This window comes from Eleutherodactylus coqui, chromosome 9, assembly GCF_035609145.1.
Source record: "Eleutherodactylus coqui strain aEleCoq1 chromosome 9, aEleCoq1.hap1, whole genome shotgun sequence".
NCBI lineage: Eukaryota > Metazoa > Chordata > Amphibia > Anura > Eleutherodactylidae > Eleutherodactylus > Eleutherodactylus coqui.
The window spans coordinates 26,346,834-26,371,923 of record NC_089845.1 but is presented as its reverse complement, the minus strand read 5'-3'; the positions used below and the strand labels follow the sequence as shown (position 1 = coordinate 26,371,923).

The 25,090-nt window shown below is 44.5% G+C and overlaps 1 protein-coding gene across 2 annotated transcripts in view; it reads right to left on the bottom strand.

Moving 5' to 3' along the window:
- Positions 1-25,090, bottom strand: part of CDH12 (cadherin 12) — a 327,902-nt gene that overhangs the window by 7,486 nt on the left and 295,326 nt on the right. For both annotated transcript variants that reach the window (XM_066579190.1, XM_066579191.1), the window contains 2 exons: positions 17,349-17,485; positions 56-177 (listed from right to left, as the gene is read on the bottom strand). In XM_066579190.1, the coding sequence (XP_066435287.1) occupies positions 56-177; positions 17,349-17,485 (259 nt within the window). The remainder of the gene's footprint in view (positions 1-55; positions 178-17,348; positions 17,486-25,090) is intronic.

Sequence of the window (25,090 nt, the reverse complement as noted above, 5' to 3'; positions counted from 1 at the left end):
TGGAAACAAAATCAACCATGACCACCGCTTTAAATATTAGCGGAATTTACTTTACCTGTCTTGGTTTTGCATTTTCACATACTGATGTTTCATATGGTAGCGTCACCTCAGGGGCAAATTCATTAACATCCAAAACGTTTATGATGACGTTCACTGAGCTGGTTAACTGTGGATTACCTGTAGAAGGGAATTCATATACATTACAATTACAAATAGTATATCCCCTTCCAGATATTGTCTATTTCTCCATAGTTGTCACACTGAATGGTTCCTTATCACGTCTTTTTTTTTTTTTTTTAGAAAACTCCTTGTTTAAGGTCATGTGGATGTAATAGACACTGGTTACCGAGAGCAGGACCTCATTCTATTAACCAGAGTACTGATTCTTCCTCGAGAGGATACAACTCTTCAGTGCAATGGATAAGAGTGTTCCATTATTCTTTCTGACTGTAAAAGCACCAAATGTAAGTATTTTTCACAAAAAATGTCAATGGTAAAATGTCAAGATATAACCACATACATTTTCAAAGATTAGATGTCATAGTTCTATACATTTTTAGTACAGATGGGTTAAGCCTCTTTTAAAGGGGTTCTGACACAAATAATGTTTTTATGCTTTAGCAGCCATTGTTCCCTGGTGTGCCTAATGGACCCAGGGAACCCATCGTTTAATGGCTGCTAAAGCATAAAAAGATAATACTTACCTGTTCTTCTTGACATCGGGGGGGGGGGGGGGGGTCATCTCCCGGCAGGCGCTGCTCTTCCTCTTCTTCCTCCACGAGCCGCGCCGCTCCGGGATTGCGCGCATGCACAGTGGAGAGGTGCCCTCTGACAGAAGTCAGGACGGGCTGCGTCTCCACTGCGCATGCGCAGCACTCCGGAGTTCAGCAGGACGGACGGGCCGCCCACAGCAAGCACTGCTTGTGACGTGCTTGTTGTGAGCGGTCCGTCCGTTCACCTCGGAAGTGCCTGACGGACGGACCAGAGCAGGAAGCGGTCTTTTTGACCGCTCCTGCTCTGCTTTAAAGGCACAGAAGAAGATGCCGGCTGGAGGGAACATGCCTGGCGATCGGGCCAGGCCAGGCAAGGTGAGTACAAATTTTTTTTTTTGATGTCAGAACCCCTTTAAGCACAACGAGAAGTGCTTAATTCTTGTCTGTCTGAGCGAACTAGCTGATGACATCATCACCAGCTCATTCACTCTCATGCATACTGTTTAGTCTGCATCGTTCTCATAGAGAATGATGCAGTTTTTGTTAATTTCTTGTTCAGTGTTTCACACTCCTATGTAAAACGATGAACAATCAGTTTTTAAACTGCTGGTTAAATGCACAAGCCGGAGCTGGATTTTATGCCATCTGAAACTGAACGACAATCAAGAACCTCATGTTGCTCGTTCATCATTCAGTTATTAGCTCACACTTAAAGCTAATGATTATTGTTCACTTTTGGTTGTCTGAACAATTTTGTGAACAATAATCGTTCCATCTAAATGCACCATTACTTCATGGCTTGAAATCGTGGAGAAGTTAGCCATGCAAAAAAATTGCAGCACACTTGCCCAAAAATCACGTTAAGGCCGCCTGCAGACGGCCAGGTCGGATCCGGCTGCGTGAATTCTCGCAGCGGGATCCGACCTGAGTGTCTGCAGAGAGCACTCACCTCTCCCCCGGCCCTGGCTCTGTCATGTGCCGGCTGCCGGGCAGCCGGTGCATGCGCAGAGCGGAGCCGGCGGCCGGTGAGTGACGTTTCTCTGCGGGGCTCTGCGAGTCCCGCACAAAAATAGGGCATGCCGCGATTTGTTTGCCGGCGAGATTTTGCACGGCCAAATCGCGGCCGTCTGCATAGGATTGCGTTTGTTAACGCAATCCTATGGCAGCTTCCAGGGGTGGAAATTCCGCGGGAAATCCCGCCGCAGAATTTCCGCCCGTCTGCAGGCGGCCTTATGGACAATTTTCCCCGAGCCTCTTTAGCGTTAAAATCACCCATTCACACAATGGGGAGCAGGGTGTTGCCAAAAAAATGCACTGCTGAAACGGAGAGAGAGATTTTTATTTCTTCCAGCCGGCACAAAACCTTCACCACACAGCATACAGTACATACATACAATGGCATGTTTAGCTTAATACTGCTAATCTTCCCTCCCATTCTGATTCCTCTTGTTTAGCAATTTAAGCTAACCAATGGGAATGTTAAATTTAATCCTGCTAATCTCCTCCCCCCTCCCTTTTTTCCAGCTCCCATAGGAGCCCATGGACACTCCTGCACTTTGCGCAGCAAAGATAGGTCAAGACCTATATTTTTGCATAGCGGGGAACATCAGTTGCTAAATTTCAGTCACTGAGGTCCTTTTTTCTTAGGTGCACCTTTTTGGGTGTCTAGGACTTCTTTGTTTGAATGTTTCCGTAGGATACCAATCGTTTTAATAGTCGTGTTCTTTATATGCATGTAAGTTAGCTGCACAAATTCCCTTGTGTGACTGAACCATTAAGATAACTTTCTGCGCTGTGCTATCACAATCAAGCTAAAATTTGTCCTTTCTATACCATATACAATGTTGCTTTTCAATGCACATTAACAGCCATACAATAAAAGTGTTCCGGTAAGTATATGGCCATTTTCTCAGATTTGTTTTCTCTGCTTATGTCCTCTTTTTTCTGTGTTTATGATTTATTTAGTGTAGGGACTCACAAGAAAATGAGGACCCTTGATGAGGGTCTGTGAGCATCTGTATGTTGGCCAAAATATTAACCAATTCCTCGTATTTATCAATATTTGTTGGCACCTATCAGTAACATGCAGTGCATATTTGAATGGTGGGAGAGCCCAGGGTCCCTGTGTGGTTCACCTATGAGATGGAAGGCAGCCCACTGGATTGAAATATGGTGTCACTAATAGGTTGCCTGACACCCTGTATATGCTTTGTCTGTGTTCAAGTATAGTACTAAGCAGATGCCCCCTCCATATAAGGAAGGTGTGTGAGTGGTTATTTATCAGTGCCTGTAATGTGCAATTCCTCCTCCATATAGCAGTTTGGCTGTTTGCATATTGACACATGTGGTGCATTACCTGCCCTTTTGTGTTAGTACATAGTTAAGTAGATGACCATTTTTTGTGATATTTAGTCTGCATATGTCCCCCTTTCTTCTGTGTTTTATGTGTTGATTGATGTTACTGTAGGGACTCAAAAACAAGAAAACAAGAACTCTTGATAAAAGCTTGTGAGCCTGTGTATTTTGGCCAACACCAAACACAGCATATCAGAACAAACATCTCACAACGACTGTCACGCAGAGTGGTGCAGGAGTGATGATAAGGGCTTGCTTGGAAGCTACAGATTCTGGGCACCATGCAGTCACTTAATTAACCATACAAACCTCTGTATGCCTAAGTATTCTAGAATCAAATGTGATGCCATTTATCCAAAATCTGAATCTTGTCCGAAACTAGGTTATGCAACAGGACAACCATCCCAAGCACACCTGCAAATCTACAGCAGAAATGCTGAAAAAGAAAAAAAAAATCTAAGTCCAGACCTCAACCAAATTGAAATGCTATGGCCGGACCTTAAGAGAGCGATGCATAAATGAATGCCTACAAACCTCAAAGAAATGAATCAAGAAGAGTGGCCTAAAACTCCTGGAGAACAATGTGATAAAGTCATGCAGAAAACTATTTTCGCTGCTAAAGGTAGTTCTACAATTTATTGATTCAAGGTGTGTATGTAATTTTTCACACACTGCTTCTGCATTATGGCCTATTTTTTGTTACAATGACACTGTATAATTTATCATGTGCTGCTGTTCATCTAAGGTTATATTTACCTTATTTTAAGACCTTCTAAGGATAATTTTTTTTATCACGTAAAACCATAAAATTAAAAGAGGTTGTATTTAGTTTTTCTCATAATTGTATTATATATACCTACCTATCTATACAGTATATCTGCAGACACTGGCAGAGTTTCACTATTAAGCAATTTAAAGTATTAATGCATTAGGGATCATGTCTTTAGCTTGGGGCTGAATTTGTAAAAGTAGTTTCTATTTTTGCATCACATTAGTCAATTGCTGTTTATTAAATTAAATGCAAATTTGCATAAAATTTTAGCTGTTTTGTTCCAAATATATTATTTTTTTTAAATGTCAATAATTTCTGATGTATTCATGTATACCCAATTGAAGAATGCAAATTTAAGGCCGATTTAGACTGGACAAATGTCGATCAAACGATGCCGCCACTCGTCCCCGCATACACGCACTCCTGTGCTGTTGCACGGAAGCAAGTATCACTGCCAGAGCTTTCACTCCTCACTCTTTCTCCTGCCCATCTCCATTGACTTAACATAGCAGCTGTTCAATACTGAAATCTCCTCCAGCCACCCCACTGTGACCCAGCGATACTAGCTCCAGTGCAGCAGCACAGGAGCGAGTATGTGCAGGGACGAGTGTCGGGCATTGTTTGCCCAACATTCGTCTCGTCTAAATGGGCCTTAAGTGTTTCCTTATCTTATCTAAACTGGCAAACACTTAGGGTCTTTTTAGGTAGGCCGCCTTCTTGGCTCAACCTAAAAAGCACTGATGGACATGTATGTCGATTGGTACTTGTTTAATTTCCTTTTGCACAGGCTGAGAATTAGCTTATGGACACAAATGATCACTAGTATGATTGTTGGCTCCCATGGGTCTATTGTATATCTCTCGATTCACACAAAGAGATGTAGTGATTAGAGATGAGCGAACGCGTTCGTCCGAGCTTGATATTCGTGCGAATATTAGGGTGTTCGGGATGTTCGTTATTCGTAACGAACACCATGCGGTGTTCTGGTTACTTTCACTTCCTTCCCTGAGACGTTAGCGCGCTTTTCTGGCCAATTGAAAGACAGGGAAGGCATTACAACTTCCCCCTGCAACGTTTAAGCCCTATACCACCCCCCTGCTGTGAGTGGCTGGCGAGATCAGGTGTTCGCCTAATATAAAAGTCGGCCCCTCCCGCGGCTCGCCTCAGATGCGGTGTGAGTTAGATGAGGGACAGTGCTGTTTATACCGGAGCTGCTGTAGGGAAAGAATTGGTAGTTAGTGTAGGCTTCAAGACCCCCCAAAGGTCCTTATTAGGGCCACTGATAGCTGTGTGTTGGCTGCTGTTAGCAGTGGCATTTTTTTTTTTCTCAAAATCGCCTCTGCAGACCGTTGCACCTGGCATTAGGGACAGAAGTGCTGCATAGGCAGGGAGAGTGTTAGGAGTGAGTGTAGCCTTCAAGAACCTCAACGGTCCTTTCTAGGGCCATATTTATCCGTGTGCAGTACTGTCCAGGCTGCTGTTAGCTGTGCTGCATTTTTTTTGGGCTTCTCAAAATCGCCTCTGCAGAGCATTCCACCCTCCATTGATACTGCAGGGAAAGAATTGTATAGGCAGGGCCACAACACAGTTATTATTCATAGAATATACGCAGTGCTGCCTGTTTGTGGGAAAAAACTGAAAACAAATCTATTTGTCCAGCCTCTGTCCGTCCTTACGCCTGTGGACACGTGTGAGCTGCGTGAAAAACATTGCTAAATCATACGCACCCAGCTACGCTTTACTGCTGGCTTCGCCATTTGCTTTCCTTAATTGGGAAAAAAAATACCTGCTCTGCCAGAGTTATAATAACTCTGCTACCCTCACGTTCTGTGACACATAAGCAGGGACACAGCACAGTTATTAAACTTCTCATGTTCATTGAATATACGCAGTGCTGCCTGTTGGTGGGAAAAAACTGAAAACAAATCTATTTGTCCAGCCTCTGTCCGTCCTTACGCCTGTGGACACGTGTGAGCTGCGTGAAAAACATTGCTAAATCATACGCACCCAGCTACGCTTTACTGCTGGCTTCGCCATTTGCTTTCCTTAATTGGGAAAAAAAATACCTGCTCTGCCAGAGTTATAATAACTCTGCTACTCTCACGTTCTGTGACACATAAGCAGGGACACAGCACAGTTATTAAACTTCTCATGTTCATTGAATATACGCAGTGCTGCCTTTTGGTGGGAAAAAACTGAAAACAAATCTATTTGTCCAGCCTCTGTCCGTCCTAACGCCGGTGGACACGTGTGAGCTGCGTGAAAAACATTGCTAAATCATACGCACCCAGCTACGCTTTACTGCTGGCTTCGCCATTTGCTTTCCTTAATTGGGAAAAAAAATACCTGCTCTGCCAGAGTTATAATAACTCTGCTACCCTCACGTTCTGTGACACATAAGCAGGGACACAGCACAGTTATTAAACTTCTCATGTTCATTGAATATACGCAGTGCTGCCTGTTTGTGGGAAAAAACTGAAAACAAATCTATTTGTCCAGCCTCTGTCCGTCCTTACGCCTGTGGACACGTGTGAGCTGCGTGAAAAACATTGCTAAATCATACGCACCCAGCTACGCTTTACTGCTGGCTTCGCCATTTGCTTTCCTTAATTGGGAAAAAAAATACCTGCTCTGCCAGAGTTATAATAACTCTGCTACCCTCACGTTCTGTGACACATAAGCAGGGACACAGCACAGTTATTAAACTTCTCATGTTCATTGAATATACGCAGTGCTGCCTGTTTGTGGGAAAAAACTGAAAACAAATCTATTTGTCCAGCCTCTGTCCGTCCTTACGCCTGTGGACACGTGTGAGCTGCGTGAAAAACATTGCTAAATCATACGCACCCAGCTACGCTTTACTGCTGGCTTCGCCATTTGCTTTCCTTAATTGGGAAAAAAAATACCTGCTCTGCCAGAGTTATAATAACTCTGCTACCCTCACGTTCTGTGACACATAAGCAGGGACACAGCACAGTTATTAAACTTCTCATGTTCATTGAATATACGCAGTGCTGCCTGTTTGTGGGAAAAAACTGAAAACAAATCTATTTGTCCAGCCTCTGTCCGTCCTTACGCCTGTGGACACGTGTGAGCTGCGTGAAAAACATTGCTAAATCATACGCACCCAGCTACGCTTTACTGCTGGCTTCGCCATTTGCTTTCCTTAATTGGGAAAAAAAATACCTGCTCTGCCAGAGTTATAATAACTCTGCTACCCTCACGTTCTGTGACACATAAGCAGGGACACAGCACAGTTATTAAACTTAGATTATTCATTCACTAGAGGCAGTGGGGCCTTTCGTTTTCCCAAAAGGGCAAAAATTATATTTGGCCTCCAGTCTTGCGCCAATTTATTTCCTGCCTGTTAAATCAAATCACTGGTAATACAGCATGCTGAGGGGTAGGGGTAGGCCTAGAGGACGTGGACGCGGCCGAGGACGCGGAGGGCCAAGTCAGGGTGTGGGCACAGCCCGAGCTCCTGATCCCGGTGTGTCGCAGCCGACTGCTGCGCGATTAGGAGAGAGGCACGTTTCTGGCGTCCCCACATTCATCGCCCAATTAATGGGTCCACGCGGGAGACGGTTATTAGAAAATGAGCAGTGTGAGCAGGTCCTGTCCTGGATGGCAGAAAGTGCTTCGAGCAACCTATCGTCAACACGCAGTTCTGCGCCGTCCACTGCTGCAAATCCGAATCCTCTGTCTGCTGCTCCTCCTTCCTCCCAGCCTCCTCACTCCACTACAATGACACCTGCTCAGGAGCGGGAACACTCCCAGGAACTGTTCTCGGGCCCCTGCTCAGATTGGGCAGCAGCGGTTCCTCTCCCACCAGAGGAGTTTATAGTCACTGATGCCCAACCATTCGAAAGTTCCCGGGGTCCGGGGGATGAGGCTGGGGACTTCCGCCAACTGTCTCAACAACTTTCTGTGGGTGAGGAGGACGATGACGATCATACACAGTTGTCTTGCAGTGAGGTAGTAGTAAGGGCAGTAAGTCCGAGGGAGCAGCGCACAGAGGATTCGGAGGAAGAGCAGCAGGACGATGAGGTGACTGACCCCACCTGGTGTGCAACGCTTACTCAGGAGGACAGGTCTTCAGAGGGGGAGTCAAGGGCATCAGCAGGGCAGGTTGCAAGAGGCAGTGCGGTGGCCAGGGCCAGGGGTAGAGGCAGGGCCAGACCGAATAATCCACCAAGTGTTTCCCAAAGCGCCCCCTCGCGCCATGCCACCCTGCAGAGGCCGAGGTGCTCTAAGGTCTGGCAGTTTTTCACAGAGACGCCTGACGACCGACGAACAGTGGTGTGCAACCTTTGTTGCGCAAAGCTCAGCCGGGGAGCCAACACCAACAGCCTCACCACCACCACCATGCGCAGGCATATGATGGCCAAGCACCCCACAAGGTGGGACGAAGGCCGTTCACCGCCTCCGGTTTGCACCCCTGCCTCTCCCCCTGTGCCCCAACCTGCCACTGAGATGCAACCCCCCTCTCAGGACACAGGCACGACCGTCTCCTGGCCTGCACCCACACCCTCACCTCCGCTGTCCTCGGCCCCATCCACCAATGTCTCGCACCGCACAGTCCAGCCGTCGCTAGCGCAACTGTTGGAGCGCAAGCGCAAGTATGCCGCCACGCACCCGCACGCTCAAACGTTAACCGTCCGCATCGCAAAATTCATCAGCCTTGAGATGCTGCCGTATAGGGTTGTGGAAACGGAGTCCTTCAAAAGTATCATGGAGGCGGCGGCCCCGCGCTACTCAGTTCCCAGTCGCCACTACTTTTCCCGATGTGCCGTCCCAGCCCTGCACGACCACGTCTCCCGCAACATTGTACGCGCCCTCACCAACGCGGTTACTGCCACGGTCCACTTAACTACGGACACGTGGACAAGCACAGGCGGGCAGGGCCACTACATCTCCCTGACGGCACATTGGGTGAATTTAGTGGAGGCTGGGACAGAGTCAGAGCCTGGGACCGCTCACGTCCTACCCACCCCCAGAATTGCGGGCCCCAGCTCGGTGGTGGTATCTGCGGAGGTGTATGCTTCCTCCACTAAAGCACCCTCCTCCTCCTCCTCCTCCTCCTCTGTCTCGCAATCAAGATGTGTTAGCAGCAGCATGTCGCCAGCAGTCGGTGTCGCGCGGTGTGGCAGCACAGCGGTGGGCAAGCGTCAGCAGGCCGTGCTGAAACTACTCAGCTTAGGCGATAAGAGGCACACGGCCCACGAACTGCTGCAGGGTCTGACACAGCAGACCGACCGCTGGCTTGCGCCGCTGAGCCTCCAACCGGGCATGGTCGTGTGTGACAACGGCCGTAACCTGGTGGCGGCTCTGCAGCTTGGCAGCCTCACGCACGTGCCATGCCTGGCCCACGTCTTTAATTTGGTGGTTCAGCGGTTTCTGAAAAGCTACCCACGCTTGTCAGACCTGCTCGTAAAGGCGCGCCGGCTCTGCGCACATTTCCGCAAGTCCCACACGGACGCTGCCACCCTGCGCACCCTGCAACATCACTTTAAGCTGCCAGTGCACCGACTGCTGTGCGACGTGCCCACACGGTGGAACTCTACGCTCCACATGTTGGCCAGGCTCTATGAACAACGTAGAGCTATAGTCGAATACCAACTCCAACATGGGCGGCGCAGTGGGAGTCAGCCTCCTCAATTCCTTTCAGAAGAGTGGGCCTGGTTGGCAGACATCTGCCATGTCCTTGGTAATTTTGAGGAGTCTACCCAGGTGGTGAGCGGCGATGCTACAATCATTAGCGTCACCATTCCTCTGCTATGCATCTTGAGACATTCCCTGCAAACCATAAAGGCAGCTGCTTTGCGCTCGGAAACGGGGGCGGGGGAAGACAGTATGCCGCTGGATAGTCAGGGCACCCTCCTGTCTATTTCTCAGCGCGTACAGGAGGAGGAGGAGGAGCATGAGGAGGATGAGGAGGAGGGGGAAGAGACAGCTTGGCCCGCTGCTGACGGTACACCGGCTGATTGCCTGTCATCCTTTCAGCGTGTATGGCCTGAGGAGGAGGAGGAGGAGGAGGATCCTGAAAGTGATCTTCCTAGTGAGGACAGCCATGTGTTGCGTACTGGTACCCTGGCACACATGGCTGACTTCATGTTAGGATGCCTTTCTCGTGACCCTCGCGTTGCACGCATTCTGGCCACGACGGATTACTGGGTGTACACACTGCTCGATCCACGGTATAAGGAGAACCTGCCCACTCTGATTCCCGAAGAGGAAAGGGGTTCGAGAGTGTTGCTATACCACAGGACCCTTGCGGACAAGCTGATGGTAAAATTCCCAGCCGACAGCGCTAGTGGCAGAAGGCGCAGTTCCGAGGGCCATGTTGCAGGGGATGTGCGTAGATCGAGCAGCATGTACATCCCAGGCAGTGCAACAGTCTTTAAGGGCCTGGCCAGCTTTATGGCTCCCCACCAAGACTGTGTCACCGCTCCCCAGTCACGGCTGAGTCGGCGGGAGCACTGCAAAAGGATGGTGAGGGAGTACGTAGCGGATCGCACGACCATCCTTGGTGACGCCTCTGCCCCCTACAACTACTGGGTGTCGAAGCTGGACACGTGGCCTGAACTAGCCCTGTATGCCCTTGAGGTGCTTGCTTGTCCTGCAGCTAGCGTCTTGTCGGAAAGGGTGTTTAGTGCGGCTGGGGGAATCATCACAGATAAGCGTAGCCGCTTGTCAACCGACAGTGCCGACAGGCTAACACTCATCAAGATGAACAAAGGCTGGATTTCCCCAGACTTCTGTTCTCCACCAGCGGACAGCAGCGATACGTAAGCAATACGTAGGCTGCACCCGCGGATGGAAGCTACGTTCTCTCTCACCATCCAAAACGGGGACATTTCTGCTTCATCAATCTGTGTCTAATATTCCTCCTCCTCCTCCTCCTGCTCCTCCTCCTGAAACCTCACGTAATCACGCTGAACGGGCAATTTTTCTTAGGGCCACAAGGCTCACTCAAATAATTTTTCAGAACAATTTTTATAAGTTTCAATTAGCTTAAAAGCGTTGGAACTTTAACTTGAACCAATTTTTCGTTACACTGGGCTGCCTCCAGGCCTAGTTACCACTTAAGCCACATTAACCAAAGCGATTCACCTGCCATCTTGGTTGGGCATGGCCAATTTTTACTGAGGTACATTAGTACTGTTGGTACACCAATTTTTTGGGGCCCTCACCTACAGTGTAATCATAGTAATTTCTATGTTCTTCGCCTGCACTCATGGTACAGAAAGGTGTGTGGGGTTGGCCTACACTTTAGCTACATAAATGTCACTTGTGCCTTGGCTATACTAAGGCTACTGAAATGGAACTAAGACTGCGCTCCCGCTATACTGCTGCTTCAGAATTGTTACTGGGGCCTGTCTTGAGTGCTACTATTGCTTACATGGAACGAAGACTGCGCTCCCGCTATACTGCTGCTTCAGAATTGTTACTGGGGCCTGTCTTGAGTGCTACTATTGCTTACATGGAACGGACACGTGGAGAGGACACGTAGTGCCTCAAAAACATCCCCCTCCTCCTCCAACAGGGAAAACATTGTTGGCAAATGCCTTTGCATTGGTTCGTCTGGTGGCAGTCCAAGAATTTCACCTTTACCGACACTACAAGAGAGCCCCCCCACCATCCCCCCGCCACGGCCCACTTAATCCTGGCCACATTCCGAAAACCAACAAAATACAACCGTGGTACTAGGTCCGCAGTCACCACCACATTACCACCAACGCGGTTACTGTTAAGGTGCATATAACCACGGACACGTTGAGAGAGGACACGTAGTGCCTCAAAAACATCCCCCTCCTCCTCCAACAGGGAAAACATTGTTGGCAAATGCCTTTGCATTGGTTCGTCTGGTGGCAGTCCAAGAATTTCACCTTTACCGACACTACAAGAGAGCCCCCCCACCATCCCCCCGCCACGGCCCACTTAATCCTGGCCACATTCCGAAAACCAACAAAATACAACCGTGGTACTAGGTCCGCAGTCACCACCACATTACCACCAACGCGGTTACTGTTAAGGTGCATATAACCACGGACACGTGGAGAGGACACGTAGTGCCTCAAAAACATCCCCCTCCTCCTCCAACAGGGAAAACATTGTTGGCAAATGCCTTTGCATTGGTTCGTCTGGTGGCAGTCCAAGAATTTCACCTTTACCGACACTACAAGAGAGCCCCCCCACCATCCCCCCGCCACGGCCCACTTAATCCTGGCCACATTCCGAAAACCAACAAAATACAACCGTGGTACTAGGTCCGCAGTCACCACCACATTACCACCAACGCGGTTACTGTTAAGGTGCATATAACCACGGACACGTGGAGAGGACACGTAGTGCCTCAAAAACATCCCCCTCCTCCTCCAACAGGGAAAACATTGTTGGAAAATGCCTTTGCATTGGTTCGTCTGGTGGCAGTCCAAGAATTTCACCTTTACCGACACTACAAGAGAGCCCCCCCACCATCCCCCCGCCACGGCCCACTTAATCCTGGCCACATTCCGAAAACCAACAAAATACAACCGTGGTACTAGGTCCGCAGTCACCACCACATTACCACCAACGCGGTTACTGTTAAGGTGCATATAACCAGTCTGACTGGGGCATGCAGACACCTTGACAGAATGAATAGTGTGTGGCACATAGGTTCCCCATTGCTATGCCCACGTGTGCAGCTCCTGATGGCGGTGGCACAGGATTGTATTTCTCATTGCTTCTGTACAGCATTGTGGGCTATCGCCCCGCCCCTATTAAAGAGGGTCGCTACCTAGCCGTGCCAACCCTGTGCAGTGTGTGCCTGCGGTCCCTCGTCGTGGCAGACGCACTTCTAAATAGACATGAGGGTGGTGTGGCATGAGGGCAGCTGAAGGCTGCGCAGGGACAGTTTGGTGTGCGCTGTGGGGGGGGGAGGGGGTGCGGTTGGGCAGCATGTAACTCAGGAGAAGTGGCAGTGGAGTGTCATCCAGGCAGTGATTGTGCTTTGTTGTAGCTAGTGTGGTGCTTAGCAAAGGTATGCCATGCTAATGAGCGCTTTTCAGAAGTAAAAGTTGTTGGGAGGGGGGGGGGGCCCACTCTTGCCGCTATTGTGGCTTAATAGTGGGACCTGTGAACTTAGGATGCAGCCCAACATGTAGCCCCTCGCCTGCCCTATCCGTCACTGTGTCATTCCCATCACTTTCCTGAATTGCCCAGATTTTCACACATGAAAACCTTAGCGAGCATCGGCGAAATACAAAAATGTTCTGGTCGCCCATTGACTTCAATGGGGTTCGTTGTTCGAAACGAACCCTCGAGCATCACGGGAAGTTCGTTACGAATAACGAACACCCGAACATTTTGGTGTTCGCTCATCTCTAGTAGTGATGATTAGCAAGCATAAACTGAACAATGAACCATCAAAGGGCCATTAGCTTATCAAGGTTTCCTTCACATGGTCAATTGAACAAGTGTTTGGAGGAACATTTGGGCCTGATAATCAATCTATATAAGAAGGCCTTAAGACTCTGTTTACCCTGGCATTATTGCCATTCCACTGGTGTTTCCAACATGTTTGTGGTAGGAATAGCATTCTCTGCAATATTCTATTCTTGTGAAAAGTAAAACCAGAAGGAAACCGGTTGAACAATTATAACTCATTGGAATCGTAATGACTCGGTATCCATGTAAAAACGACGGATGTGGCATAGCAGCCTTGGCTGGAATATAAACAGAAGCTGTGATGTTAGTGAGAGTAAAGCATTAATAACTGTATTTGCTGATACTGTATATCAAAGTGATCCCAGTTAAATGTTGCTTTTGGTATCCAATAAGCAGATCCATGGAATTAGGTTAGGAGAAAATGTGCATGTAATATGATTATATGCAGATTATGTAATAATAATCTCTTTTACAAATATTCTCATTAATTTATATGAAAGAAACTATTGATTTTTACTCCAGTGTTTCTCCGTGTAAACCAAATGAAATCCCTTAATACCACTAGAGAATCTAAGGAGAGAAATAAAAGCTGGATATTCATATCAGTGGATTACAGTTAGCATGATGCATCTATAGTTAAATGTATGTAATGCTATACCAAACATAAACAAGATAATTCAGGGCCATTACCACAGACGGTAAAAGACCATTGAAACTGAATTTAGCCATAATGCAAGGGTTTAAGACTCTCAAAATGTGTATTTAGCCTAAAATTCTATGTTTTTTCCATAATCTCTTCCTTGGGTTTTCTTTTATCTAGATAAGACACTTATAATCACTATCAACAAGGTTTATATGGGATGGAGGTAAAGGGAATCACAAATTTAGTGATTGGGAATCACAAATTTAGTGGCTTATTACGAAGTAGCAATAATAGAGCCTATCAGGAAACAGTGGCAGGAGGACACAATAATGCCTTGGGTTCATTTTAAAAACTTCCTCTTTAGGTTATAGATGGCAGCTAAAACAAAGCTTCCAATGTCATCCAATATACCTCACATAATCTCCAATACGCTGAGGATCTGCTGTTTTCTGCATATAGAAGTTGAACGCAAGATAAAATTATAATTTAAAGATTTTAAAGTAGGTTACTTTAATTATTTGATTCCAATTTGGGTAGATTGTGTGTGGAAAGATGGGGACGACTTCTCTGGCACTTCCATTTCTTTCTTTCTTTCTTTCTTTCTTTCTTTCTCTTTCTCTCTCTACTTCTTTCCTCATTTATTTTCTCTTTCTTCATTTTATCTCTCATTCTTTATTTTCTTCTTCTCTGTTTAATGTATTTTAATCTTTGTGGGTTTTTTTTACCTTTTTGTGTCTTTTTTCTTAGATAGAGAACATTTATAATTTGATCTTATATATTTTTATCAAGGGAAAAAATGTATCTTTTTTCGATTTTTTTATGCACAGCTTCTCTGAAACATAAATAAAACTTTTAGAATTTCCGAATGCACTGCTTCAAACATTCCACACTTTAGACTAGTATACAATCCCTCTTACGTGTGATAATATGCTAAGAAGAATGAAAAATATTTACTGAAGACGCTAGAGCGTGGTAGGTGATAAAGTCTGACAGCACCAGCACACCACTGTACTGTCGCATGCAGATGAAGCGACTGCCTGCAGGAGTCTTTCGTTTTCTATGACTATTTTCCTTTTTCTGTATATGTGATTCTAATAGGAATCAAATGAAAACACCTCCACAGACATCTAACATTGCATAAAGAGTAGATCCCATCTGTCATAATCATGAATATTTTATAGCTATGAAAATAATTTCAGTCTGTGACTGTCAAGTATGGTTTGTGAACAGAAAGTGTGTCAGTAAAACACTTGGCAAATCCATACTAAAACTTCCGACACATGCAATAATATCTTCATCCGGAGGCAAAACATTGCATTAATATTTAGTTGGAAGTGTTGTGTTAGAATTGCCTTTCAGCTGTATTTTTAGAAGGATTACATCCTTTTGTCAAGTAAAATTTGTGTCAAGGCTTACTTAAATGTAACATTTCTCTCATTGTAGTACAAGTTCTAAAGTTCACAGAAAACTGCAATAGTAGTTTTCCAAAACAAATGTGATGAAATAGCATTTACTGTCAATCATAGATGCCCTGCAGCAATACAGGATGCATAGGCAAAGCAGGCCTTTGAACATTAGGCACACAGTCTATGTTTGTTGGAGGCTGTAAGATGCCGGATTGTTTATGGTGCCGATTTCATAGTTGCAAATGAAGCTTCTAGAAGATGAATTCTCATATTAAAAACATGATCTAAGGAACATCTTGAATTTCATTACTAAACAACTGTCAGGACACGCCACCATGTGATAATATACAAATTTATGAGCTGTTTTTATATTTCTCTTTATATGCTTTATGCCTATAAAAGTGTCATGGAGGGAAAAGTATAAAGAAACAAAGTAATTATTATGAAATACCATAAATTACCAGGTATAACAGATGGATTGCGGTATTCCATTAATATGCACTGGATGCAACCTTACAGCATACTTTACAAAAATTGTGCTGAATGATATGTTTCAAAAGTATTGTCATAGTAACAGCTGTATATTTTTTTTTACTCCTTTTTAGTTTATTAAATACTTTGAAACATTGTTTGCTAAAACACATTTCAAATCCCGTTCATTTTAAAGTATATTGTTTCCACAGCCTGTACATGGCTTTCTCCAAGCCCCATACTGATAAATGGGATGGTCACAGAAGTTTCTGATGAGTGTTTGAAAACCATATTCCCAGACCCTTCGATTATGTGTTACAGGCAACCTCCAAATTTGAGGAACCTTATAATCAGGAGTGCATTGCCCTCAGACACACAAAAAGGAACTTATCTCTGTAATGTAAGGAGCTGTAAGACCTGCTCACATGTACTGCCCAAGGACAGGATACGGGTCCCCAACACACAGCAGGACTTTAAGATCCCGGGGACATTCACATGTTTGACGTCTGATGTTGTGTACCTGATCCGGTGCAGTAAATGTCCTGTTGGGGCTCTTTAGGTTGAAGAAATGGGACAAAAACTGAAAGCCAGGTCTCACCGCCATACAATTAAACAGAGGAAGACAGAATTACCTGTGGCTTAGCACTTTCTAATCATGGACTTGACATAGGGGATATGAGAGTTTTGATATTGAAAGGTGGTTTCAAGTCGCAAAGCCATAAAAGAATTTGGAAATATAAATTTATAGCAACTTTTGCACGCTCAATGGAGGATTAAATTATTGCTGAGGTTTTATGGGTGAATGGCAGGTAAAAGACATATACAACGCAGATAAGACTGCTGGCCTGGTGACCCTCCAACAGTAATTCAGGGACCATAAACATTCACTCCCTTATCAGTGTCCAGTTTAAAATGTTTATGTCTGATGCAGTATTCCTTTTAAGTGCAAACCAATCACATCCATGTCTGTGCCTTGTCATAAATATGTGTGTCATAAGTGTGTATAAATATTCATGCCTCTTTGGATCTATTCCATTTTAGCCTGAAGAAAAACTAGAGAGGTTCGCAAGCTCACTACAACATGATGTATTTTTGTTAGCCATTAAAAGGTATCATATCTACAAGATTACATGGTTTCTCTTGCTGGGAACAATGACATTTGCAATAAATTTGTCACATATGAATATACCATAAATGAGTGGTACCATTTTTGGAAGAAAACATGTTTTTCTAAGGTTTGTTTACATGAGCACAATACAGGCACTTTTATGCATATGTAATTCAGACAAGTATCCCAACTTAATTGTGGGTATCCTGACCTAAACTCAGAGCCTAATGGACTCCTAAGATGCTCTGAGTTTGAATCAGGCAGACTGCGGTCAGACCGGGACACTCGTCTATATTACAGACATATAAATGTGCCCATTATACACCTGTGTAAAACTGACTTTATCCTATTAGACCAGTTTAAGCTTCTCTGAGACATTTACTTAGATAAGTATAGTCAAATCATTTAACAAATAGTTAATTTTAAGATTTTAAGCTACAATACTTACTAATTTTGCTTGTGATTATTGATATGTTAAATTGTGCAGTGCTCTCTCGATCCAATAATTCATTTGTTGCGATGGTTCCCTCGATTGGGTCAACAGCAAAATTGTTATTCATATCGCTTTTTTCATCAATATAATATCTGTCAAATAGAAACAATTCAATATGTTAGTTTCTACATGTGAAATTACACAACACACCTTTAGCAAATAAATCATGATGATATAAGTTTTATGGTTTGTTTAGCGATTTTCTGCATTCCACAATCTTTTTGTGCTCCAAAATCAGGGGTGTAATGAAGCCTGGTTGCAAATGGCTGTCACAGGATGCTGAATCGAATGGGTGGAGTACCTGGATGAGAGCAGGAGACATTGACTAGGTGTTGACTCCCACCTTGAGGCCTCGGTCACACGGGCGATTTTCCGTGCGACCTGCGCCTGCGCATGCGATCTGCGATCTTAGAGAACCATTGCTTTGCAATGGTATCGGACACATGAGTGCTTTTTATGCACTCGTCCGATAAATTATAGAACAGAAATCGCAGATCGCACCTATCTGCGATCTGCGATTCCTGTTCTCTTCTCTATATGCGCTCAATGGGGCCGGCGGCAGCAGCGCCGACCCCATTGAGAACATATAGTAGACAACTCATTCTCCTCTGCCACAGCTGTAACAGCTGTGGCAGAGAAGAACGATGTTTGCCCATTGAATTCAATGGAGCCGGCAATACAGCTGGCTCCATTGAAAGCAATGGGCTGCCGGCGATCGCACGATGAATTTTCGGGAAGGGCTTAAAAATATAAGCTGCTACTCACAGCAGTTCAGGAGAACTGCCGGCCGGCCGCGGCTGAACTCCGTCTGCCGGGACCAGGTGAGTATATATATATTTATTTTACACATTTCTGGATGAATTTCAGGTAAGGGCTTATATTTTTAAATTCATCGTGAGGTCGCCCGCAGCCCATTGCTTTCAATGGAGCCGGCTGTATTGCCGGCTCCATTGAATTTAATGCGCTGGACAGCTCCGGCCCGTTTCTAATAAAAAGCGGCTAGGAGCAGTTTTTTCGGGCGATTTTTCGGCCCCGGTCACGCGATTTGCGGATGCGCATCCGTCATGCGATCCGCAAATCGCGGGAAAAACGCCCATGTGACCGAGGCCTAAAACTGAATTTAGATCCTGCTTTCCATGTGCCCATAAAGGAAGCAAGCACTGCAAGTCTCCAGGGCTATACCATGGTAAGTGGCTGGGAAATGGGCATTCATCACAGAATTGTAATAGGTTTATAGGAGCACAGGCTAAAACTAGTCTGTGGGGACCTGGCATATGTGAGGTATAAAGAATAAAGGGGTACATGCTGCTCCTAGTATGCAGGGGTACACAACAATGTGTGTTGTGGGGTCTGATTTTATTTGTGTTGCTATGGAGACTTAAAATAACTGCAGAAGTTAGGGGCTACTGTTGAACGAACTGAGCTAATCAAACGCTCTTTCAGGTCGAACTTTGCTACAAATTGGGTTCAGAGCAAACCCAAATCTCTGGCAGTGTGTCTCAACCGAACCTACTAGAAGAAAAATAAGCTGCTGGTGGTGGTCTTGTGGCTCACTGATTAGCACAACTGCCTTACAGTGTTGGGGTCCTGAATTCAAATCTGACCAAAGACAACATTTGCATGGAGCTCGTATGTTCTCACTGTGTTTGCATGGATTTATTCTTCACAATAATCACCTTTATTTATATAGCACACACATATTGCACAGAGATTTACATAACTTGATATTTTCTGTCCCCATTGGGGATCACAATCTATATTCACCTATTAGAATGCTGTTGGAGGAAACCCACACAAACAGAGGGAGAACATATAAACTCCATGCAGATGTCACCCTTGGTCAGATTTGAACCTATGATCCCTGTACTGCAATACTGCTAACCACTGAGCCACCAAAGCCACCATGCTTTTTCTTACTCCTTCTTCATCTTCCTTCTTCTTACCCCTCCTCCTCCTGTTTTGGTTCAAACCAAAATCCACCAATCTTTTCAAAAGTTCACACAACACTATTAGGGGCCAAAGATGTCTTAGCAATAAACTCTTCAGTCATTTGGAAAAGTTGTCATAGTGGTCTGGGCCGGTTGGAGAAGGTTGGGAAAGAGAATGCCTACAATCAGAGATGACATCACCTGTAAGTTACTAGCTTTAACTGTATTGTAAACACTGATATGGTCATCATAGCACCTGTGTAGAACTGGTATCGATCACAATATGGTCACTGTGATATAGTATCATGCGATACCTTACTACAGTCACTATTCGCATGACTAAACCCTCTATGCCTTCTGCCTCTCCATTAACTTTACCACTGCTGTCACAAACCCTCGAGCTCTTGCTCCTGTTTTGGAGACTGCATCCCTGCTGAAATGATCAGCTGTAGTATACAGTGGACACCTAGCCGTAAGTGATTTATTCTTCTGCAGCAACACCGCTACAGTAAAAACTAGAAGATTACATGTTGCCCATTGAAATCAATGGGCTGTCCATGTAATACATTGACATGCAGGGTCCTTCAGAAATGGAGAAGTTCTTTATAATTCCTCTAAAATATGGCTGAAAGATAATGGTCCCTACCAGAAGAACACACTCTATGGACATATTTGAAAATGGTTTATTATACAAGAAAGCCACTTAAAGCCTTATAGATGTACTTACTTTCACTTGACCACTTACAACTTTTCCAAACCTATTCAACACTCTTGACAAGTTTACGGTAGTTTCTCGACTCTCTAATAATAGAACTAAATCTGATTTACTCCAACTACCATGCAAAAACTTTTCAGTCTCAATTTTAGCATTGGAACCTTCCCACATTATTTATCCTATGTAGGGAATCACCTTACCAATTCCCTCAATACACTCTGCAAATATAATTACCTGGCGCTTTATAAATCAATCCAAGATGATCTGGAGAAATGGAACTATCTACGGTTGTCCAGGACAGGACAAATTAGTGTTATTATAATGGTAGTTCTCCCAAGAACGCTTTGTTTTTGGATCTATCATCAGTCACCCCTCTCTTGGCAAACCCTAGGTGTGTTTAGCCAAAATTTCTCATGGTGGAAAAATAAAGATCTGACACAAGTCTATGACTTTCTTACTCATGATCACATCACATTGATGAATTCTTTTATAAATCAATTCCAAACCCCAGATTCTGAATGGTACAGCATACAATGGGTCTTCTTCTTAAAAATCCTTAGGCACACCAAAACGATTTGTATGACATTTGAGCTTTCTGCTCTTTTTACTCCTGTGAGGAAAGTTCTTATTTTATTGCTGTATAGTCTTTTTAATCTACCTTCACCAAGCAGCAAGTTACCCATTATGCTTTAATGGGAGGAGGACATCCATTGCACACTCTCACCTCAGAAGTGGCAAATTTATTGTGAAATACTTTGCAAGGGCAGTTGGCAATCCTATCTTATGGACACCTCCTTTGAAGTGTTAGGGCTAATGCCCACAGCCGTATTTCCTCCGCGTTTTACACGTCGAAAATCCACGGCGTTGCCCCGCAGCTACTAGGTTCTATTGAATCTAATAGCTCAATGTTCACGCTGCAGAATTCCGCAGCATGAAATAAACCATGGTATGTACTAAATGCCGCGGGAATACGCGCAGCCGACTTCCATTATAGTCAATGGAATCCGGCCATCACGTTATACTTCCGCTGTAGTACAGCGGAAGTATCGCGTGAATATGCGGCCCTGCCCACCACATCACCTGACACTGCCGGCATGTCATGCGTTGTACTGCGCATGCGCACCCGCCCTCCCTGCAGGATGCGTATGGCGGATCCGGAGAGATAAGTATGGGGGTTTTGGGGGGGCGCCGTGGCGGACTCCGCTGTGATATTTCGCTGGTGGAATTATCACGGCCGTGGGCATGAGCCCTAACTTTGATCATTTACATAGTATTTATACTTCAGTATCTCACTTCTGAATGATAGGTTGTTAGCTCCATGTATGTCATATGGTGGGCATGTTCAATAGTTTTGTCATTATGGGCTTGTATTACCACTATGGCCAGTGATTAGTCAGTTTGGTAACAAGCCCTTAAACATGATTAATGTTTCATTTACATCAGCTCAATTTATGTTCCTGGCAGATAGAATACATATAGCTTCTAAGTAGGGCACCTGTTTTTAAGCTGTTGTCTTTAGAATGAATGGCATTTTCCCTTGTGAAAAATTGAATGACCTATGACCAGATTCCGGTGATGACTTTGAGGTGGTTTGGACGGTGGATGTCCTTGCAATATGCCCCCAACACCAGGTATTATGTCTCTTTATATTAGTTTCTTGTGATGTCAGCTTCTTTTGTTTACGTGTTCTTATGTATTTTCAATGTAGGGCAACCTCTGAGGCTTTCTTTAGCGGTTCCTGTGTAATGTCTCCATGTTCAGCTTGTGTATTGTATTATAAATACATTTATACATTTTAACACTAAAATCTTAAGGATTCATATTTATTATTCAAGGCAAAACATGGTAGTCATGTTTCAGATAAATATTTACAATAGCACAGTTTACTGAATGAACATAAAGAGTGACCAGACCCAAAGTTAAACAAATAAATCACCAAACTTGTGAAAGTTGCTAATTTTATGACAACCTTTCTTTTTCTACCTGTTGTTTTCCCCTTAGATCAGCTTGAAGTACACCCAAGTGTCTATCTGTATAATGTCAGACTGTGGTACCTTGGGACCACCTTAGAAAATGATTTTGAGGAACTACCCTTGATCTATATAGACCATATGCTCATCCATTTTAAAAGGGGTTTGCCGGTATTAGGGCTTCGATAGACGAACATGTTTTGCCATATATTCTCGCTCCTGCCCAATTTTTTTGCGCAGAGAATGAGTGTATTTTGCGCATGCTCCTGCACAAATAATGTGCATATTTGCATAGGCACCACTTGTTCACTTGGGGAGGGGTGAGGAATCACCCCTCTCTGACTTAAATGGCTAATTACCCTAATGAGGTGTGAGTGATCTTGGGTGCATGCAGTATTTAGCGCATACCCGCGTGTGTAGATCTGCATGTTTGCACACCTATCATAGACCTCTGTGGGGCTCTTTGGTCTGCATATGTGCGCAAAATAGAGCAGGTCCTATTTTTTTGCACTTGCAAAAACAAAAACAAAAAAGAAGTGAAAATTAACCCATCAATGTCAATGGGTTTTATTCTCCATGTTTTGCAGGTAGAATTTCCCTACGAGCAAAAACACGCTCCTCTGTCATAGCTCTTAAAGAAACATGCTTTCTCCCAAAACAAAACAGCACCACATCTGTCCATTGCTTGTGCCTGATAATACAGCTCAGCTTTACTGAAGTACATGGGACTGAGCTGAAATACCACATGCAACTTATAGACAGGCATGTCACTGTTGTTTTGGAAGAAAGAATGTTTATCTACTTTGCATCATAAATTGTGTTATTTTCATTGCACACACAGGACACCATATACAGTATTAGGTCATTTAGGTTAATGCTTCCATTAGTTGTACAAACCTGCCGATAACAGCTGACTATCTAATGTGCTCAACTTCCCCCCCCCCCCCAGCATATAATGTAGACGGAAAAAGGAATCAGGGACATTGTATTTCCATACCCAATCCTTTTTCTCCCTCGTAGTTAAGCCAAAGCGAGAGCTATCTGGCTGTGGCTTAAAGGGGTTGTCCCGCGCCGAAACGGCTTTTTTTTTTTTTCAATAGGCCCCCCGTTCGGCGCGAGACAAACACAAGGGATGGGTTAAAAAAAAAAAAAAGTTTAGTACTTACCTGAATCCCCGCTCTGCGGCGACTTCTTACTTACCTTACCAAGATGGCCGCCGGGATCTTCACCCACGATGCACCGCGGGTCTTCTTCCATGGTGCACCGTGGGCTCTGTGCGGTCCATTGCCGATTCCAGCCTCCTGATTGGCTGGAATCGGCACACGTGACGGGGCGGAGCTACGCGATGATGCTTAGAAGGGGGCGGAGCCAGAACGCCGCTCGTGCCAAGACCCAAGAGAAGGGAGAAGACCCTTCTGCGCAAGCGCGTCTAATCAGGAGAATTGGACGCTGAAATTAGACCGTACCATGGAAACTGGGACGCCAACAACGGAGCAGGTAAGTGAATAACTTCTGTATGGCTCATATTTAATGCACGATGTATATTACAAAGTGCATTAATATGGCCATACAGAAGTGCTTACCCCCACTTGCTTTCTCGGGACAACCCCTTTAACTCTCTAAACACACTTACTGGAATTTTGGCCAAGATGAACATTCATGTGTATGAAGAACTGGTAGAAATAGTTCTCAGAAGAATAATTCTCCGTCTGCCAGTTGTTGGTATATGGGCACCTTGTAAATTAGCTCATAAGAAATAGACAGTAGTGCCAAGTGGTTGGTTGGAAATGGGCTTCCATGTTGTTAAGGTTTAGTATAGTAGAACTACTGGTTGGCTAGTCTATCCCTGTATTCGCATATAATCTTACAAATAAAAAACTTGAATATCTAAAAGCCATAAAGTTGGATAATAAGTATAAACAAAGCAGGGCTGCATTTGCCATTTATTTTCTTTTTTCCCCATTTTAATGCACTCCATTTAAAAGTCCTACGGAGCCTGATGCATAAAAGTATATAAAAAGCAATGCTTTGAACATATTTTTATGATAATCTTCAGCCAGCACCAAGCAAGCTGCGTTATTTCTTACACTGAATTATTTTTATAACCCCGTTTTATCTGTTTCTAGTCGCAATTTTCCCTTCAGACTTTTAAAAATAGATTTTATTTGAACATTAATTAAAAAGTTCTCTGTAAGGTAACATCACTGTGAAGTATAATCATTATTGGATGCCATAATTGAACTCAGGTGCCGGCTATAGACTGCGGTTCTATGTTGCTTTTATTTTTCTCACATGTGAAGTATTAATTGTATTCATTTATTCAGTTAGCCCTATTAGCATGTTGAATGGTGATGAAAAAAAGTAATTTGGTCAATTGTTTGTTTTAGCCTGTACCACTCAATCATGTCTCTTAGATTAAACCTGTTTTGGAGACGTATCACACAATTAAATAACCATTATTATATAATTGGCAATTCCCCTTTAATTGAAAGATGAAATCATTAGTCTAACATAAACTACTGTATTGTTTGTGATCGGATTGCCATTAATGGAGAGCATTCTTGGATTTTCTTCTCATCTCACAAGTAGAAATTTATACAAAAGGAAACCTTACATGAATACTGGATAGGTCTCGGCCCACTAAAAACCAGTGGGGTATTGTGTGTCTAGAATTCCTCCATAGGAAGAGTAATATTGCATCATATGACATGCTAAAAACATTTATATGGGGTGATGAGAGAAATGTCATAATAAGGCCTTTTTCACACAAGGGTCAGTTTCACGCTCTAATAGGTGCGCTAAAACAGCGCAGCTATTCGAGCGTTGAATCACGGGATCAAAGAATAGCCACAACCAAGTCCTGGCTGTTCTCCGTGAGTTTACATGACTGGCTGCGGCGACTTGCACTGCACTGACGCCGCAGCCCCGAAATTCCTCTACCGCCAGAACAATGAAGGGAATCCCTGCAGCTACTCCCTTCATCCCTGCGGAGGTTCACTTCATCCCTGTGGGGATGCCTTTCAAAATGACCCAGGGATAAAGGGAGTCCCCATGGGGACTCCCTTCATCTCTGTAGGGATGCCC